Genomic DNA, 20,549 nt, shown 5'->3' with positions numbered 1-20,549 from the left:
AAGTATACAGTACCAAAAGACCCGGAGAGTTTGTGATCTGTGGCTCGCCAACGCTTTTTAGCTAGCTGGTTACGAGACATGCATGGCTTGCCATATAATGACCATACAGCCTGAAGGAAGCTTTGCTTTGTCCTCTGTATTTACAAAGAACGATCATGTTTTTAACCAGCAGAGATTTGGCCCTTTAAAGGCAGTTCTCCTTGTTTCTCCTGTTTACACTGTACCCTTCCTGTAGGGCTCAGTTGTTGAAAAGTAAATACATTGGCTTTTCTCTCCTGAGATTTCCAGCTGTGAATACAGTCTCTTTGATAAATGAAAGAAAGCCTTGCTGCTGAGGACAGCCCCACAAGGGTCTCTTTTGGGTCTGTGGCACTGCTTAATGCCTTTTTGAGGAGACACACATGGATGCTTACAGTATTTACAGAAGTAGCTGTCATCCCCTTGGTGGGACTGTGGAAAGATTCACTTTTTTATTTGGAGAACTTGACACATGTGGTTAGCGGAACTGTAATTCATTCTACTTGGTGCTGAGAAATCTCTTGTTAAACATTGTTAGGGATTCCTCTATTCACCAAAAAGCAGTATGGTAAAGCAGCTTCCCGCTTTGAGAGGCCTCACTCTGGACTCAGACTGAAGGTCGGTATCTGCCTACCCAGCTGTGACTCCCTAGTCTTTGGGGATACAGATTCAAGAGAGAGGTGGACATGATACATGTCATTCCTGTATGTTCAGAAGCTGTAGAATTAACATGTTAGCCCAGTGACCAACTGTGATCTTCTGTTAAACCCAAGTTATTAATTCAGATGTGGATTATTTTTTGTGGCAGAAGGGGAAATACTTTATTTTTTGTTTTAGTTAAATACATATGTGATTATTTACTTACCTAATTTTTCAAATTGCTGTGAAACTGCCCATGCCTAAAGGGCTCCTTTGCTTGGCACAGTGCTTCACATGCAGATCCTCAAGTGATACTTTACTAGATTAATACAGTGGCAATGGAGAAATCTTCAAGACAACAGATCAGAATCTGCACTACGCTCCACCCATGGTCTGCTTAAATTTAAAGCATCTAAAAAGGGGAGTCTGCCTTCCTACGGCACTCACAGTTGGACCCCTGGAGTAGCCAAATTCAGATCCCTGCAGTGTGTTAGTAACACAGCTCTGAGACCTTTGTGCTCTCAGGGACCCAATATCTGGTGCCTGTGTCGAAGCTTTATTTCAGCCTGGGTTCAGATAGGATGAGTAAGCCCCATCTGCATCTTGCAGAAGTAATGTCAGAACTCTTTGAGAGAACTATGCTTGTCTTTCTACCTGACACTGTCTTTGCAAACCCTCAAGGTTTAGATGGGAGGTTGCACATCATGCCGAGTCCTTTATTTGTCAGGTATGGATTGGGATCTCTTGCCAACAAGCAGTGCTAATGGAGAGCTGTCCTGGCTTAGAGGCTGTCCTCTACAGTAACTGCAGAAACCTAGTGCAGGACTCGCTTGCCCTGCTGCAGAATGGGGTAGATTTGGAAAATGCCTGGTTCTGTGAGGTTGTAGGAGCTACTGGAGCATGCTTGGCCTGACAAACAGGATTGTGCTAGAGTGTGAGGCCAGAGATGACATTAGCTGAGATTTGAAATGTGATTATGTGGGTGTTAGCACACATCTCTGCAAAATATTGCAAGCTCTTGCAGGTGTTGTCTTTAGGGTAATGCTGCTGTAGGGAGCCATCAGATACTCCTAAATGAAATTCCCACAGCCAAAGAGTACTTGTAGGGAGGGGTCTGCTCTGAAATTGAAGGGTGAGGAAAGGAAGCACTAGATACATCTAGACTGCCTCTGTGCACTTCTTTCAATGTGTATGTTTCATTCCTTATTAAAAGATCCTTGCTCGCCTCCCCTGTTGCTAAATCTGCTGGGATTCAGTTATCAGAAAACACTGCGTTTGTACAGGGAATGAATTTCAAAGTCCTTGACCCAAGAAGGAGAGGTGGCCAGACCCCTGCTTATCTGTGCTAAGGAAGGAGGTGGTCATCTGATGGATGACTTGTGTCTCCTTCAGTTGTTGGGACAAAATGTGACCCCAAGGCTCTGGTCTGATGTAAAAGCTAACAAGGAAAGAGAACTCTTACCTTGTTATGGGCATGAGAAAGGGCTGATTGTATTCACCAGTCAGGTGCTAGGGCATCAACATCATGGAAAAATCCACAGTGAGAGCATAGGATTTCATCAGGAGTAAACGATGACTTGGCTGCTGGGTCGTTCTTTTCACTTTTTACCTGTGGTTTGGTCAATGGGAATGAAATGCGTTAGATGTACCTAGTCCAGAACTGGCTGGCAGCAGGACCCCCAACTGCACAACACAACAGGTTTCTGCTTAACCCCTTTATGTATCACGTTTGGCATGCTGCTCTGTGTTCTGCTCTCCCACTTCCTCGCCAGACCAAAAGGCCTGTGGAGACAAACATTTCCACTGGTTTGTTCCGGTGATTTCTCACTGGTAGAGAGATGAGAAGGTCGAGGAAGCAACAGAGACCTGCTGACTTCTCTCGACCCAGATGATACAAACTGCTGAGGAGGGGAACACGCTGTTTTGCAAATTGGCCTGTCCTACTGGCAGGAAGCAGAGCCCTTATGTGTTGAAGGAAGCCACTGCCAGGTGCATTAGCTCCTGAAACTTTCCATCTGGTTGCAGCTATTGAGAGAGCCCTCTAAAGACTGCTGCTGTCCATCCATCTTGAGGTGATGTCAGGACAAACAGAGGGGAACATGCCTTTACCAGTTGTGGCAGGAACTTTCTGTGTAGAATCAAGAGGAACTTTTTTTTTTCTCAGCTAGGTTTAGGATTACTTTTGAACACCTTTTTTTTTTTTTTTTTTTTTTTTAAGCCAAATTCTTTAATCGCAGGTGAGGACATAATTTTGACCGGATGCCAGTTCTTCATAACTAACACTACAAGTTCTTGAGGAATGAAAGTATGTTGTCCCATACCTTCTTCAAACTCATTAATCTTTGCTGAATTTTTTTCCAAAGCTTGCCCTCTGCCCACTCACACAGCTAAAAGATAGACAGCTTATTTGCCAAGTAAATGACATTCTCAGTGCTTCAGAGTATGTGCCTGTTTTGACTTAGGTTTTGGCTGTGCAGTGACTTTCGTGCAAGCCCTAGACACATTTTTATGCAGACTCATTAACAGGCAGTACTAGAAGAGGAATTTGGAGGTTTGGAACTCAGTGAGGTTTTTTATTTTTCTTGTTGTCTGTACAATGAAGGATTTCAGTGCTTGTTCAAAGCTGCATAACTCCACTTTGTGAAAAGTTTAGCAGCCCAAACCCTCACATCTTTTGAAGTGACTTGTGCTCCCAAATCGCTAAGATATTTTCAAAAATCCTATGCAGCTGCCCTTTGTAGAGAGATAAGCTTGAGAAGATGTAGAGTAGCAGCATGTAGATGAATGCCACTTTTTATATCCCACATGTCAGCGTGCAGGCAACTTAAAGCTGAGGCTATTGCTGGTCACGCTTACCTGCCAGTAGCCCTGCAGGGCTTACCCAGCTGATCCCAGAGATCAGGAGGAATATACTCGCAGTGGGGAGCTGTGGGCGGATGCTTCAGGCTGAAAATCACAGACCAGTGACTCTGCCTGCTGCTACTTCCAGAGGTCCCTTGTTTGATGAGACAAGCTGGCCTTCAACATTGGCAATGCTGCAGCTTTACTGCTTGCGTAGATAGTGGTTGCATATTGTGTGAGGTGTCTGCAGTGGCTTGTAGCTTCCCATGCCCTGCCCTTGGTGTCAAATCTCAGAAGCCTCATCTGTACCCTGGCTGGAAAAGAAAACCAGCTTTCTTCCTACCAGCTTCCAAACTGCAACAGGAGTAGAGCTTAAAAAAAAATAATCTCCAAACCCAGAGATAATAGAGGCAAAGGGAAGAGATGGATGGAGAACTAGGAAAAAAACAATGCTCCAGTATTAGTCACTCGTAAGTGGAGAAGATTTCAAGCAGACTGTATGCTCTTTGACAAAGGGGAGCGGGAGGGAAGGCGGCTGGTTTACAACAGATACCTCCTTCCTGTGGATGAAAGGAAGCATTCAATTGCCTTGTGGTGAAATGCTTTTGGCTCTCAACTGGGGTGGAGCAGGCTGTGAAGACACCCACACCCAGACGCCTGGGGCTTGCTGTGCACAAGTGCAGAAGATAAGACATCTCCCAAATACAGAAGTCTGGACCCTGCCAAGAGCGCATGTGAACTTCAAAATCCATCTGTTTGATGTCACTCTCCACCTCGCAGGGTGTGGGGAAGGAGGGGACTGCTTTTTCCTGTAAGACACAGTGAGAGTCCAAATGGGAGTGAGGATTGAACACAACCAGGACTGGAGCATTACCTATGCACTGAGGAAGGGCGGTGCTCCCAGTCCTGAACTAGCCATGGAGAAAGTAGCCTCTCCCCACCATAACTGACAGCATGCATAATAGTTTATTGCTCTCATTCACTTCTGGAGAAGCCTCTCTCTGTTGCCTCTACAGAAGACTTCCATGTAACTGCTCCTTTACGGTCATCCAGGCTGTGCCATGGGTATCTTGTGGGAATATTTGCAAACTGCAGTCTTATTTCCTAATCAAGCTCTTATGTATCCACCCAGTACATATCACCTCTCATAAGGTGGTTGTGGGAGGCAGTTACTGGTTGGCACAGAGGAGTTTGGAAAATACTGGTTGAATTGACAAAGGCTGTTGTGTTGTTTTGTTTTTTTTCCTCAGAATACTCTCTTACAACAACCTAACCAGGTTGGATGAGGGAAGCTTGGCAGACCTTGGTGGACTGCATGTACTACGACTGAGCCACAATTCCATCAATCACATTGCAGAAGGTGCCTTCAAGGGACTCAAAAACCTGCGGGTCCTGTAAGTTGCACCCAGGTTTTGTCAGCTAACACCTGTCTTTCCTCCACAGTTTGTGTTCTGTCAAACTGTTAGTTGTTTTGGGTGCCTGTGTCCTCAGTGTCAGACTCCCCTACACGTTGTTCAGTTGTCTTCAGTGGCTGTTGTGTTGACCCCATTATTCAACTTCAGTGAACTTGTATTTTTTTAATTAAGAATAGTTAGGAGAATTACAGTTGGACTGCTCAGTGTTGTAGAGTGCTTTCAGAGTAGAGGCTCCAGAGTAAAATTATAGGAACTTAGGACAGGATCCTGAATCTAGTCCAGCTGAGCAAAAATGCCTGAGGTTTCAGTCCTTAATCTAATAGCAGAATTTCTTTTGCCATCATATTGACTTTAATTGAAATTCTTAGAAAAGGACGGTTTCTGTTGGGTCATTCTGCACTCAGGAGGAGTAGGAAATGAAGTTGCCGTGCTATCAAGGGAAGAGTTTTGTGTGCCCTAATACTGAATTGCAAAATGATCCATCCAGTGGTGGCTATGGCCAGAGACTTGAAGTCACTGACACAACATAATACCTGGAAATGTCACATGGGAAATGAGCTTGTCATCTAGATGATAGCAACTTCTAGATTTTAAGGCTAATAGAGACCATTGGACAGATCAGTCTGATCTCCTCTGGGATGACAGCTATCGAATTGCACTGTTATACACTGTTAAACCCAAGAGCTATGTTCGATTGAGGTACAATCTTGCCTTAGAAACATGAGAAGATGGGAAACACAGTTCTTTTAACTGTCCATTCCTGCAGCTGTGTTGCCTCTGTCTCCCTTATTTGTACCTGCAGAGCTGCCGGCTGCTCTCCTCCTCTGTCCAGAGGCCGTGGGCTCAGCACGTTCATCCGGCACACCACAAAGTTCTCACAGCCTGTGTTACAGCACTGTCCAAGCTCCCAGGCTGGTTGAGTCCAGCAGGCTGATTTAATTCTTCCCTCAAAAGAGAAAAACACACTTTGATACTTTTATTCCTCTTTAGAAGCCCATTGTGGCCTGAGTAATTAAAAGGAAATGGGAACAGAAAGATCTCCCCTCTTTACAGTACTTTTTGCATCTTATTCTTTCCTTTATTGAAGTTCACAGTGAAGGAAGCGACTGGAAAGTGAGTTTGGGTTTTGTTTGTTTTTTTCCCTTTTTTTAAACTTAAGCCAAAGTCTTTCAGCCACTGGGCATTCAGAAGGGGACCTCTCTGAGGCAGCTGTCAAGACCGGAACTAAAGGTTTCCAAAGAAAAATGGAGGGGAAGGGGAGCTGGTAGTTCTCTTTGCTCTGCAGTGAATGCGGAGCCTCTTTTATGTCTAAGGCCAAGGGGGGAGGAGGAGAGGGAGTGTGTGAGCGAGCTCTAATTTAATAAAGAGAAAGGCCTATTGGGTCCTGCACCTGGTGAAAAAGACCCGAGCATGCTTTAATTATGGCCTATTGTTGGGGAGCCTTTGGTGGGTGTGAAACTGCTGAAATGTGGAGCTATTCAAATAGAGGTCAGGCCCAGAGACCTCAGAGCACAATGATTAACAAGGCTGCAAGCATTCAAGCTCAGCCAGCCAGAAAGAATAGGAAATTGGCAACAGGGGCTGGGAGAGGGGTTTGAATACAAAGAGAGCTAGGCCAAAATACCCTACTCTTTTTTTCTTCTCTATTTTCACTCATTTGTTAAAAAGGTTTTTATTCCTCCTTTCTAACACTAAACCTTTGAGTTGCCTCTGGATGAACAAGCAATACCATTTTCTTTTCCTTTTTCAAGAAAACACAATGTGTGGCAGTCAATTAATAAAAGTGTGTGTCAGAGAGCTCCTACAGGCTGTTCCCATTTGTCTGTCTCTACCATGAGAAAGGGTTTGCTGGTCCAAATACCGGTAGCCCGTGGTGGAACTGAAGAGAAAAAATGTCTTAAAACCCAAACAGAACAACAGGCATTGGCTTGGCAACCATAGAGGAAATGTAGAAACTTAGCTCCAGGAGGATATATTTGCTCCTGCCCCTCTCAGATAGTGCTGAAAATGTCAGAACATCAAAGTGTCTCTCCTGGACTTGTCTCTTATGCCATCACAGCATTATGTGTGCCCAAACCCTGCAGGGATGTTGAGTTTTTAATCCATCCCTTTGGCATAGACCTACCCGCAGATCACCCTGACATCCACAATGATGCTGGCTAAGGCCAGGGTTCCCTGGGGACAGGAGATTCGGATCTCACGCTGAAGCCAGCTGAGAAGCAGGAATTCTGCCTTTTGGCCATCTCCCTTTGCATCTTTAGTTCACACACCAAAGCTGAGAAACAAGCAAAGACTGCAGCCAGCTTAGGTACTGAGAGCAAAGGTCTCAGCCCCATCTCGACTCAGGAAAACCATGCCAATAGTGAAACTGGGATTTTCTTACTTAATTTCTGTTCTCTTCTTTTGGGTTACTCTGTATTTGTGCTGCATAGCCCAGAAGCTACACTATGATGCTTGTGTCTGGAATGTTACAAAATGCAGGGGGCTTTGTTTTGGAAATATTTTTCTTTTTTGGTCTTTATATGTTTCAACTAGAAATGTTCTGATAATAATCTTCAAAAGGTGCGAAAGGAGTACTTGAGGGTTCGAAAGGTTATCTGGATGGTTTAGTTTGCTTTGTTGTTGGTTTTTTGCTAGGTTTTAAATCAGAATGACGTAACAAAACAAACAAAGCCTATTTATTTTTTTCTTTCTTTTTACTTTACATTAGAAATGATAAATTTCTGTTTGTGTTGCTGGGTATTCATTGCTAGCTGGAATTAAAGCTAGGAGGGAAGGATTTTTAAACAGACTGTTTAAACAGCTTTTGTGGATCTCTGTGTTTGTTCTGTGTGCTTGTTTTTCTTCAGACCTCTTTGACTCTTGTAATTGATGGTCACTTTGAAAGCCAAAAGAAGCTAACTCTGAAAAAGGAATTCTTATTCATTTTTTAAAAACTTTATACAATTTTATACAAGAGAGTTAGACTTGTGTAGTGATGATAGTGCTTTCCTTTGTTGAGCTTTCAAGTTCATTGCCAGAAAAAAATGCAGCTTCATAGACAATACACCAGATCATCTTCCGAAGATATAGCTGTAGACAAATATATGTATATATGGGAATAGCCAAAGTTTTCTTAATTCATGATAGTAGCATTTAGGGACAGCTGTTTCTTGCAGTTTTGTTTTGGGACTTTCTTTTCTTTTTCCTCCTTTTGTTTGGATGCACAGAATTGGAGAAGGACTGAAACCAACCTGTTAAAAAGTAGCTATCTGCTACTGCTGCTGTCTCAGAAACAGAGAGTTTCTGCTAGGAAAAAGCCAGGGCTCTTTTTGGAATGCACCATCTCAGCATGCGTCAGTGCAGGAACAGTAATTAGTGCTGCTTTGCTGCAGGACTCGGCTTTTTCTGATAACTGTCAGGAGAAAATGGGAAGCTCTTCGTGTGGCATTCTCAGACTTTCTTCTGTTTGTTTTTAACATGAGCCTAGGGCTAAGACACAGGTTATGAGCTCTCTCTTGTCCTCTCCATAGGGAACTGGACCACAACGACATCTCAGGCACAATAGAAGATACCAATGGAGCCTTTACAGGCCTAGAAAACCTAAGCAAGCTGTGAGTATCCCTGGGTTTGAAGTTCTGCAAAGCAGTTGTGTACCTATATGTGGGTGGGTCTCTCCTATGTAGTCTTCCTCCCTTTGGAACAAGATAAAAATCAACAGAAAATCTGAGATGTAGTAGTTTTGCATGCTTACTGCAAGAGTGCAGATGTAGTTATCAAGCAGTTGTGTTTCTAAGCAGATATGAGGCAATTATAGTCCTTTCAAAGCGATGAATCGACGGTGCCACATACTGTAGTTCAGAGACACAGGCGAGAAACTTGTTTTCATCTGTAAGATTCAATACAACTGTTCTGTTCTTCCAAAAGCAAACAGCAACAAAAGAGAGACCCCTTGCAATCTTCAGCGAAGCACTGATTGATGCAGCAAATAACAATAAACAGAGGAGAAAAATCACCCCATTTCCTGTTACAACAGAGGATTGAAACAGGATTCGTTTCTGTGGGATGCTCTGTCTGAGAGTGATCTCTTGGGCTTGCTTCCATGTGCAGCGACAATAAAAGGCACCATGGGGCATAGACTCTTAAAGGGATAAAAAGAAACCAAAGGCAATCATGCGCCTTGCAAATGTTTATAGCTTGCTTGGCGTTTGCAAGTATTTTCACATTGCTCTGTGCTTGTTCGTATTCCATTTGAAATCGGCTATATAAATCAGCCCTGCCAGAGGAGTCTCCGATGGCTTGTGACAAATCAAGAGTCTTTCTAATCATTACCTCTTGCCTTTGTTTAAGTTCTCAGCACCCCCCCATCACGCTGTCTCTGATGCTGAGATGGCACAGCCAGAGGTGCAGTAAAAGTACCTCGATGGATAGCAGATGGCTAGAATGAATCCTAGCAGGCGGTATATTGTCACGATCTCATTAGAGACTTCTGGGGGAGTGGGAAGAGCTGTGGCAGGATTCATTGGGACGTAATGCTTAGATGGAGAAGAAAAATTTAGAAATCACAGATGTAGAGGGCATTCGATCCTTGTTGAGGGGGGTCACTGGATCCAAGAAGAGGGGAACCAAGTTGTAGCTGCAAATAAAGTGAGGCAGAAGGCGGAGAAGGACTTAAGGACCAGGGAGTCAGGCAGGGAGGTACAAGAAGTGTGGGAGAGAGGCCAGTAGGAATTGCTGTGCACGTGGAGTCAGAAAATCTTCCCACACGTTGCTAGAGAAAAGGCAGAGGAGCAGATGTGGTGGGTGGGAGCGTCCTTGGCTGCTCTGTGGCTGAAGGTTTTGGGTTGTCTGAGGAAACCAGTGAAACCATGTGAGCACCTAGAAGGGTAGTGGGAGCAGAGGCTTTGACAGAGGGATTTGCAGGCTGTAGGATTGTGAGTCTGGTGCTGCTTTCACAAGGAAGAGTAGGTGAAGTAAAGGAGTGGAGAGAGTGAGCTGTCCTGGTGGGATGTCCACAACAGGGCATCCCTCCAATGCGCCCACTGCACGGGAGCAAAAGTGGCAGTCTCAAGTGATTGGGATATATTAGAAATGCTGGGTGCAAATAACAGGAGAGAGGTGCAAAAGCCAGAGGAGACAGCATTGAGGGAAAGAGTTCAGCAAGAGGATTGACTCAGCAACCAAGAGAAATGAGCACTGATGAGTTGTGGGGGTCAGGCAGAGGCCAGGAGGTATGGCAAGGAGAGGGAGGAGGAAGGAAGCAGAAGCAGCCTGCGGGGTTGTGTGGGTTTTGTTTGGAGCTCTGGGCAGAGCAGCTATCACTCCCCTGTGAAATAGCCATGGCCTGATCTGATGTTTATCATCCAGCAAAAGGAACTGCTTCAAAAGGTGTCCGGTTTTGTCTGCTGTTAGCAAAGGATGCAACAGGGGCTTGCACAAGTCTAAAGCAGCCAAGTTTGCATCTTTTTTCATGTTGTTGACCTCTGTCTTCTGTTGCACATGGACTTGGGCCAGTTCTGGGTTTGGTTGAACGCAGGGAAGGACATGTGCCCGTGGTTTGTGGGGGGAATTGCAGCAAATTTCGTGACCTGGAAGAGCATGTGGATCAGGCGGTTCTTGTGCAGACAGGAGTGATTTGATTACCTAACAGAGCCAACCTGCTGTGGGACAGACAGGTTGCTGGGATTGTTTCATCGTCAGCCAGAGTGTAAGGCTAGAAAAACCTCAGAATATGAGATTATTTCATTATATTTTTGAGGTGTTTTGGGACAGTCAGGAGTGGTCAGTTTTAAAGGGATCTATTTGAGTCCATTTTAGCTTATCAGCACGTAAATCCCAAACTTGTAATTTCATCTCAGGCTGAAGTGAGTATCGTTCTTGCTGGCAGGATTTTTTTGTAAATAAAATTTTAAAAAAATCAGCCTTTACAGCAAACATTTCACTGCGTGATTTAGGGCCTGTGTTTAAACCGTCAACCAGCTTTAAGTGCATTAACATACAAAAAATAAATGGGCACTTCAGAGGAGACCTTCCAATGAATTAATAATCACCTCAGCTCTGTGGAGATGGCCTTAAAAGCCGTTCCCCTTTGATCTGGCACAGATTAGCCTCTGAAAGGATTTAGCACAGAGAGAGTTGTTCACTGAAATGAAGGTGTTAAACTGAGAGGTGGGGAGGCCAGTCACTTTAGCCTTCTCTGAATTATATATGAAGCTCTCCAGGATGGAGAGCACAGGCCTAAATTAAAATGTTGCTTCAAGAAAGAGGGAGTAGAGAAGCACCGAAGCATAAAAAGCATCAGTGGAATCACTGGGGAACAACGAGTTTCCTAATTATTCAAGCTGCTAAATGTAACCGGTTTTTTGATGGCTCACTCGGTGACTGAGATCTTCCTGCAGGTGCAAAACTGGCTGGAGGAGAAAATGCTGCTTTCTAATGAATTGCGTGCCTAGCGTGTAATTATGCTTATGCAATCACTGGGAGAGCATGCTTCCACCTAGCTCTGCCGACAGTGGAGGAGCATTTCTGGACGGCAGCAGGCAGGCTAATTGTGGAGCTGCATACCGCCGCGTTTGCATTCCAGCGTGCCACAGCCCTTTGAAAGGGGCCGCTGGGTTCAAACCATTTCAGAATTGGAGAAGTGGTTAGTTGAAGTTTGAAAGGCATAATGATTTTAGTAAGTTTTCTGCGGCATGGCATTATTACCAGTGTGTTACGGATTTCTTATATATGTAGCCATAAAATTGTATGCATCTATACAAGTAGTGTATACATTGTGTATTCACATCCCCAGACTTACTGCTTATCTCTGCACAGATAAGTAAGCAGATATAACCAGTATCTCCGATTTTTAAAAGACCAAGGTCCACTGTAAACAATAAATAGAAATATCCGGTTAAACCCCAGCTCAGCATAACACCCTCATGTAGGAATACGGCTCCAGAAATTAGTGTGTCTGAATGTAGCCATATGACCAGAGTTTGCATCTAGTAAATTATTTACTATATTAATCATTCTAATGGGTTCTTCAAAGCCTTCATTAATACAGCATCCCTTTCACCAAATGATGGTACACATGATTGCACACATCCTGCAGTGCTTGGGGTATTTCACCCAGAGCAGAAAGCCACACACAGCCCCATGCAGTAAATAGGACCTCTGATACCCTGGTTTTGGTGCTGTAACAAGGACCTCAGTAAAGCTCACTGCAGATACTTAGAGCAATACCATCGATAAAGCAGGTTGCAGCTGTCTGGAGCCTTTAATCGGCCACCAGCATGCCTACGATAGCTGTCTTTATTCTCAAATCGAATAATTAATGAAAGGACACAGCTCTGAAAATTCAGCTCTGGTTTTGTACGAAGTTAACTCTGCCCATAAGAAGGGGCTTCAAGGATGTGTCACTGTGGAGGCCGGGATGTGGCTTTGCCTGAAACTGAAGCTTTTGGTTGTGTTTTGCTCTAGAATGGCGAGATTTGTGATTTTGGGGTTGCAGACCTTTTGTATGGAGCAACCAGTCTTTCCTGTCTACCCAGGAATTAGAGTGGTGGCTCATCTGGCAGTACCACCGTCAAGGTGATTGATTTTGTGAGGACCTACTCAGGATCATAGCGTTGTCCAGTGGCAGGCACCCAAATTCCATCCAAAGACAACAGTGATACAATCTCAGTCCTCACTGTCATAACAGGGTGATGAGCCCCAATTTTCCTTTCTACCCATTGTGGCATCCACCATGTCATCCACACAGAAACTGGGCTTTCTGGGTGCCAGTGTTGAGACACCAAATTATCCTGATATTTGAAAGGCACTTTGTGGAAAGCCCTGACAAGCTCCTGCAAATCTGTTTGCCCATGCAGTGGCTGCACATGCTCCATCCTGTACCCCAGCATCCTTTCCCCACCTGGCAGCCAGCAGTGGGACCATCATAGCCTTTGTAGGGTGCAAATACCGGTTACACCCTATATTGAAGGAAAAATCTTGAAGGAAAACTCAATCAAAGGCAGCACGGTATGTGCCAGTTTTTCACCTGAGGTGTTAGTGATAACTTGCATTGGACACCATGTGAAGCAGGTGGTGATAAAAGATGTACCTGGAAGATAAACCTTAGACAGGGGTCTAAGGTTTATCTTCTCCAAGTCTTCCTGGGGAAGGAAAGCATTCCTAGTTAATGACATTGGTTGATGTTTTATTAAAACAGGTGAGGACACCATCCATTTTGCATGAACCCTGCCCCTGACTGATCACCACTGGTCAATATTTATAGAGAACTGTTACTTTGCAGATAGCAGCTGGGCTGTGATCGCTCCAGCTGGCTGTTGCCTGCTGATAGTATACCTCTTGCCACTGCGTAGCACTGCGCTGATTTGGAGGAATGCTCTCTGGTCACAGATGCAAGCAAACACACTCCTCAGCTCTGTACATTATTACCTTTTCTTCCTTTTGTCCCTTGAAATTACCATTCGATTATTATTTACTGCATTATATTATTTTACTGTTGTATTTATAATAAGCCAAGGAAGGAAGTCAGCAGTCACTTCAATTAGCTGCTGTATAAACGTGCAGCCAAGATCCAGCCCTCAGCCCTTGTGTGTGTATGTCCATTCAGGCCAAGCAACAGTGAATAAATTACCACTCTCTTACTATCTGGGAAGAAGTCAGAAATGAAAAGTGTTGCAGGGAGAGACCAAAATCTTGTTAAACTGTCATTGCACTTTATCCTGTCCACAGCCAGCCTGCAAAGAATAGAGGGGACCTTCTGTTACTCAGCAAGCTGGTTTTCAAGCACTGGAGCAAACCTGCCTTTTTATGTGATATGGCACATTCCCTTTTGTGCTGTCATCACTACTAAATTCAAATACAGATAAAAGGATTTAATTTCAGGAGTGGGAAAGCAAGTATACTTCAACCCTCTTAATCTCCATGCAGTTCAGATTTCCCGGGACTTGCACCGAGCACATATATCAGATAAAACCACGCTAATTGTGTTCGTTCTTTTTCTGCCCCCCTCTCCCCATTTTCTTTCTGTTTATCTGGCACTGGATGTTTGGAAACTGCAGAACTCTGTTTGGAAACAAGATCAAGTCTGTGGCCAAGAAAGCGTTCTCAGGATTGGAGGCCCTGGAGCACCTGTGAGTAACCCACCATGCCTCGGAGTTTGGGAAGGGGGGTCTGCTAGAAGTAGCTGCTTGAGAGATCTGCTAGCAATTTAATAGTGTCTTTGTAAACTGAGAAGCCAGTCCATTTGTGGGGGCCACCTGCTTCCTTCTCATTATAAGTTCGCCTCAACTTTGGCCTTTTTTTGTGCCAGGAACAAAGTTATAGAACATATGGCAAATCTGCACGCTCTTAATTTTTTGATTTGTTCTTGGATAAATATCGCCTTGACTTGCATATTGCTTCTTTGGAGGCTGCTAGCAGTGAAAATACACTATTTCAGGTGTAGCCCTCGCTCCTCCTCCCTTGCACCAACTTCCTCCTAAATCTAGGCTCTGGCAGTGACACATGTTGCAAATGACTGCTTACGATGCAGGCACCGAACATCCCCGCTCAGCACGACTGCCTTAGAGCGATTTGCAAGAAGTACATTTTGGCTGATGCTATGTAATTTTTTTTTCTGTGTCCCAAGGCTGATGACTCCAGCAGTGATTCATGAATAACTTCCTTTCTGAATTAAGACAAGTTAAAGTATATGTGATTTTGCTCTAGATGTTTTATTGGCTGTAGATTGTATGAAATGTTAAGACCTTTGAGAACATACTGAAGGGTTAGGGCTGCCTGACTGGGGGGATACGTTCCCAGGTAAAGGTTCCCCTATTAATGTTGTACTGAGATTTTCCTCTGCGAGCAGTGCTTGTCTGTCCCACACTTCACTTAGTAAACTTATGCCCTAAATTTGACGCAGCCCTTTTTTAGAGCACAAGTGAATTTTTTTAATTAGCAATAGTTGCGAGGGAATCTTGTAAGAATACCTTCTTTTGGAAACATTGCCATGTTTTTCAAACACAATAGTATCCTCTCAAAGTCACTTTCAAATAACTTCTCAGATGCCGTTTAGTGCAAGTATTCGCTTTCTTTATGTTTGCTGAAAGTCTAGCCTGGGTTATGACATTCCTGACTATCTTTGGTTATTGAGGCAGTTGAGGAATTTCTGAGCTATGGATGATGGAGGTTGCTGAGACTGAGAAAATGTAGTGAGAAGATGGGGTATGGAATGACTTAGTGATTTATTCCCGTAATTTTTGTTGATTGATTATTGTTCGGCAATACTTTATTGAATATTAAAATGTTTTGTGGAAAGCTACGTCTATGAGCTGCAAGTACATATGGCCTTAACAAGGAGCTACCAAATCACCTGCTACTGGAGTCATTGCTTGTGAGAGACTTTGTCACAGCCATAGCATCCCTTTTGTTCACATTGCCCTCTGTTGTGTTCTGCAGGAACCTTGGGGATAACGCCATCCGCTCCATTCAAGCAGATGCTTTTGCTAAGATGAAGAGCCTGCAGCAGCTGTAAGTAATTGGACTGTACACACCATTAAGGAGGCAGGGATCCTTCTTGCCCTGGATGTGAGAAGTAGCATGTTGTTTCCAGTGGGGTGTTATTCGCATTACCATTCATTTATTTCCTCCTCCCCTCTGTCCTCTTCTGCAGGGTATTTTTACACATGAGTAGATGTCACGGGGACATCTTGAGTTTAATAGTTAGTGAAATTAGATCATCGGAACAGGTTCTTCCAGCAGGTTCGCATCTGTGCGATTATTCATCTCCACTCAGGAAGTCCAGCCCTGGTCCTGTTAGCCATCTCTCCTTCTCATGCTGCCACTGATTTAATTCCCACTGGCCTATCTGCTTCTTTGCTGTACCTATGTTTAGGGTTTGCATGCAGTACTGACATGTCAGTGATAAGCACGATTTGAACTGGATCCACTTGTCATCCAGCCTTCTGGTGTAAAAGTACGGATGTGTTATCAGAGCTGCTGCTTGTGCTCCAGACTGGGGCTCTGCACTGTTATCAGACACTGTTTCCAGTCTTCCCTGGTTTCCTTTTCTCTTTTTCTCTATAAATTTTTAATCCACTGTCCATGCATTGCTACACTCTGGAGTAGTGCAATGTCTGTGGAACAAGAAATCGCTTATTTGGTGTTTGGGCAGGTTCAGATTCTTCTTCCTGGCACTGGAAATGGGAATCGGGTGGTCACTGTTAGCAATGACATTTAATACCCATGACTGGGGAATGAATAAGATAAACGTTGTGTGTCCGTTGTTTGTTTAATCACCTTATCTTTTGCACTGGCTCTTGAAACAAAATTGGGGCGAAAGATTGATCTTATTAGAGAAGAGCTTGTGGGATCCAGATATAGTGAAGGAACCTTTATGCCACGGAGAAGGTGGCTTTCAGATAGGGGATATATACATGCAGAATGCATTGTACTGAAGTCTTAAATACTAAGGGTCTCTGACCTGTCCCAGCTAGCCAGCAGTGTTTATGCCATCACATGTGTTAGGGGCTGCACATCCTTCTAGGACAGCAAAGTGGACAGCTTCGGAAAATCAGATCCCTGTGTTCCCTCATTCCCTCCCTTTCCAGTCCATTTCTTTTCTTTCTTTTCCCCATTCCTGGCTAGTTTCAGACTTCATGATTTCCTGAGGTTACCAGGTAGAAAAATGGGAGGAGATTCACATCTTCTTAGAACACAGTGCTGGAGTTGGGATTCTGCTATGCTCTTGATATCCTGCTCTTGCACACCTTTCAGTATTGCAGGACAGGACTTCTCTGTCTGGGGCCATTTTCCCGATCTCTGAGGTGTTTTCCTGTTCGATTTGAGGGATCAGACTGAGTTTCCCTAGGGTCTTGGACCAAGCCAGACCAAAGTCTGAATTCCCTGTTGGTGTAAACTTGCAATTCTTCACTGGCCTCAGAGCTATGCTGAGCCACAATTTGGCCCACAATATTTAACCAATAAAAAAAAAAAAAAAATCCTGAGGCTTCCCTTTTATTTGCTCTTTTCTTACCAGAAGGTGCTAAGTTACTGTGAGGATGCTGAGAAATGTTTTTGTGTTTTGCTTTCCAAACTAGTCACTGGTTGTATTGCGTTTACACAAATGTCTTTGGTCATTTCTCTTCCGCTGCTTCTGTCAATCAGTAAATAAATGACATCAGCTACACCACTTACCCCTGATGATGCTGGTGTGCCAACACATACCTTACAGAAGGCAGGCAGGGCCCTCTCCACTTACTTCTCTGGTGTTGGCCACTGAGGAAACTGAAGGTCTTACAGTGGGAACTTGGCATCCTCTCACTGTTCAGTAATTAAGTCCTGAATTCAGCCCCCACCAAAGATGCTCAAACCACAGAGGCAGAGAAGGAGCATGCATGATAATAAGATACAAGAAATGGAGGCAGGATGGGCTGTACTGTTGACTTGTGCCTCCGCTGTGTGTCTCCTTTGTAGATGATCTGCCTTGGTTTCTCTCACTTAAGCCAGGGATGGCATTGCTCGTCTGTGCCTGGGGATCACTCTGGAAGTTGGTTAATAAATATAAGGCACTAGGGAGTGTCACTGGAGTACAAGAATGGGTTGCTCTGTGTGGAGATGAAATGCTGTTTAAATGTGTTACGTATTTAACATCATTAGTGCCTTTAGGACAACCCTGCAGTCCTTTTTTTTCCTTCCACCCATGCTGGAGGGGAGGGAGGAATGTGCCTAACATGAAAGGGTTGTGAGCTTTCCAGCCCTCTCTCCATGCGGGACTCACAACAGGCTCGTGTTGGTTTTGTTTCCCTGCAGCCACATAAACAGCGACAGCTTCCTCTGCGATTGCCAGCTGAAATGGTTGCCCCAGTGGTTAGTTGAGAAAGAGCTGCAATCCTTTGTGGTGGCCACCTGCGCCCATCCTGAGTCACTCAAAAGCAAGAGCATTTTTGCCATCCTGCCAGAAAGTTTTGTGTGTGGTAAGTCTTGCCTCTGTGTTTTGAGGTTGTACGAAGGGTAGGACTCACTTGGGAAACATTTTCTTTGCCTACAAGCATGTTATTATGAGAGGGTTTCTGTTTTGTTTTGTTATTCAGTGGGATCAAAGGAAGCCCAGCCTGCATTTTAAAAATTTGTCATTGGCTACAATTTATTTCCCACCAAAACCACACAGTGCATTGCTTGCATCCAGTGGATTCCTTACAGGGCTCCCTGAGTATTAAATCAAAAGGGACTAATGCTTGTTCCAGTTCCAAATGGGGCTTGCGCAGAGACTTCCCCAGTCCTTTCGGTTTGATGCTACCAAGACTGCAGCTATAACTTTTTTCACTCTGTAGTGTTCTGCGCTTCTGTGGCTTTGTGTTCTTTACTCATCTTTTCTCCCTCTTGAAAATAACAAAGGGTTAAAAAAAAAAGCAGAGGAGAATCTCTCCATCACAGCTCCTTTTTTTGGGCCAGTAAGGCATTGCATGTGAACCAACTGATGACTAAGAGTTGCATTATAATCTTTTTTTCTCCTACGGTTGATTTTCCTTCTAAACAGCACCTATTGCTGTTTTCTGACCCAAACACTGCAGTTGACTCTGCATCTGAGCTGTGGTTGCAAAGCAGCTTTACTTAATACCCAGCACGCACAAATATCTACTACCTCTTGTAAAGAAAAGAAACATAAATGATCAGAGGGGTTAAAGTGGTGCTGTTCATGCATCCAGCTTTTGGGCAAAATAAAGTCCTGGTTTGGTGAGCCAAACCCTGTGCTGTGGAGCCAGCCAGTGTGGATCCTGGGTGGAGATGCATATGGCTATTTGATGAAAGGAAAACGAGCTTTTGACAACACTGTTTAACTAAGTTGAATGCATGACTGGCGTTGAACACAGAGCAAAAGCTTTGTTCCAGCTGCTGTCCCATGTCCCTCTCGATCCCAGAGTGGTAGGGCTCTGCCTAGGTGGCCTCTGTCTGAGCGAGTCTGGGAGACTTGCTGTGTTCATCTGGAAGAAGAGATCATGACGCTCCATCCCCACAGCAACATCACAAAGTGAAGACAGCTTTGCTTCTCCACTGCCTGCCAAGTCCTCCAGGCACTAGTACTCCTGGTTCCAGAGGCCTGGCTGTTTAATTAAACCTTAGTCAAATATTAAATTACACCATTTGTAGAAATCTAATAAATGAATCTGTTTGGAACCTTGCTAAAACCAACAATCTTCAGGGCAGAGAGAGTGTGCAAAGCTTTCCACCTCAGATGGGTGACAGGCAAATACAGCTGCTTCTGCTTTGACAGTGCGTGCTGCAGTCACCTTGCTTCATGAGCTGTTATCCCTAGAGGTAGCATTTGCAGCCATGTAAGTGTCCTGCTCTCCCCTTCTGCTTCACGCTAATGCAGGCCTTAGGGTGAAGTTTTAAGTTCAGTATTGCTCTTCATGCATGGGTTGTACAAGGAAGGATATTTTCTTTAGACCACAGTATCTTTCTGAGGTTCAACTACGTGGGTGAAGAGAGCTAAGCATCTTGTAGATGTTTGAGGTGACCGTCTCAGTCCACTGATTAGAGAAGGAACCAGAGGAACGAGAGTCCTAGCTTAGACCAGCCACTCAGTGGAGTTGTGAATGGCACATTGCACTGTAGAACCAGTCTTGATGGTGGAATGCTTGGCAAGAGCAGGCTGCTTTCCTGGTGTAGACAGCAGTGGATGTAAAAGCAGATGTGCGATAAAGATGTGTGTCTTTCACGTACGCACTGCTCATTTTTCATTGCATCTCTTTGTTTGCTCCAGTCTTTCTTCATAGTCCAGAACTAACTATGTGCTGTTTTCTCTCAGATGACTTCCCCAAGCCACAGATCATCATCCAGCCTGAGACAACTGTGGCTGTCCTTGGGAAGGACATCCGTTTCACTTGCTCGGCCACCAGCAGCAGCAGCTCCCCCATGATGTTTGCATGGAAGAAAGACAACGAGATGCTGCACAATGCTGAGATCGAGAACTTTGCCCATGTGCGGGCAAAGGATGGTGAGGTGATGGAGTACACCACCATTCTGCACCTCCGGCATGTCACCTTTGCTCACGAAGGGCGTTACCAGTGTATCATCACCAACCACTTTGGCTCTACCTACTCCAACAAGGCCCGACTCACTGTTAATGGTGAGTAGGAAGCTGCTTTCTCATTCCTTTCCTCAACCTGAGCTGTTATAATTCTCTGGGACTCGCTTTTGGCAGGCAGTTACTCATGAGGGTCCATTCCTGATGGTGAGGAGCTCTTAACCTCTTCGCACCAGTTGCTTGCGTCGCAGTGGATGCTGAGAAATGCCACACGAGAAGCACATGGCAGGCTCGTGATGGCTGCCATCCAGCCAAGCACTTCAGCACGTTCTTAGCGGCTTTAGCTGCCTCTTTTGGGCTGTTCTGGTAGAGTCTTTGCCCAATAAAATGGCCAAATGAAAATACAAAAGGATACAAAGAAGGGGAGGGACTGTAGTGATTTTAAGCTCTCTGTACGAGAGGTAACAGGGTTTCTTCCCAAGTTAATCACAGAAGAAAATTAGCTTTGATCCCAGCTCTAATGATCCTGACTAGGGGGTCTTGGACAGTGCAGACAGGTGTGTACGGTAGAAACAAGGGTTAGTCCCCAGCAGTTTAGATACATCCTGCAAAAGCAGCTTGCCATCCTCTTGCCTATGGGAAATTCTCCT

The 20,549-nt window shown here is 44.6% G+C and overlaps 1 protein-coding gene across 1 annotated transcript in view; it reads left to right on the top strand.

Annotated features, from left to right (window-relative positions):
- Positions 1 to 20,549, top strand: part of LRIG1 (leucine rich repeats and immunoglobulin like domains 1) — a 94,856-nt gene that overhangs the window by 66,387 nt on the left and 7,920 nt on the right. Inside the window, 6 exon segments of the mRNA XM_075762380.1 lie at positions 4,749 to 4,892; positions 8,426 to 8,506; positions 13,949 to 14,020; positions 15,330 to 15,401; positions 17,682 to 17,845; positions 19,681 to 20,001. Coding sequence (XP_075618495.1) covers positions 4,749 to 4,892; positions 8,426 to 8,506; positions 13,949 to 14,020; positions 15,330 to 15,401; positions 17,682 to 17,845; positions 19,681 to 20,001 — 854 coding nt within the window.

This window comes from Balearica regulorum, chromosome 10 (assembly GCF_011004875.1).
Source record: "Balearica regulorum gibbericeps isolate bBalReg1 chromosome 10, bBalReg1.pri, whole genome shotgun sequence".
NCBI classification, from domain to species: domain Eukaryota; kingdom Metazoa; phylum Chordata; class Aves; order Gruiformes; family Gruidae; genus Balearica; species Balearica regulorum.
The sequence above is the reverse complement of the archived record's forward strand: the minus strand, read 5'-3'. Positions and strand labels throughout refer to the sequence as shown.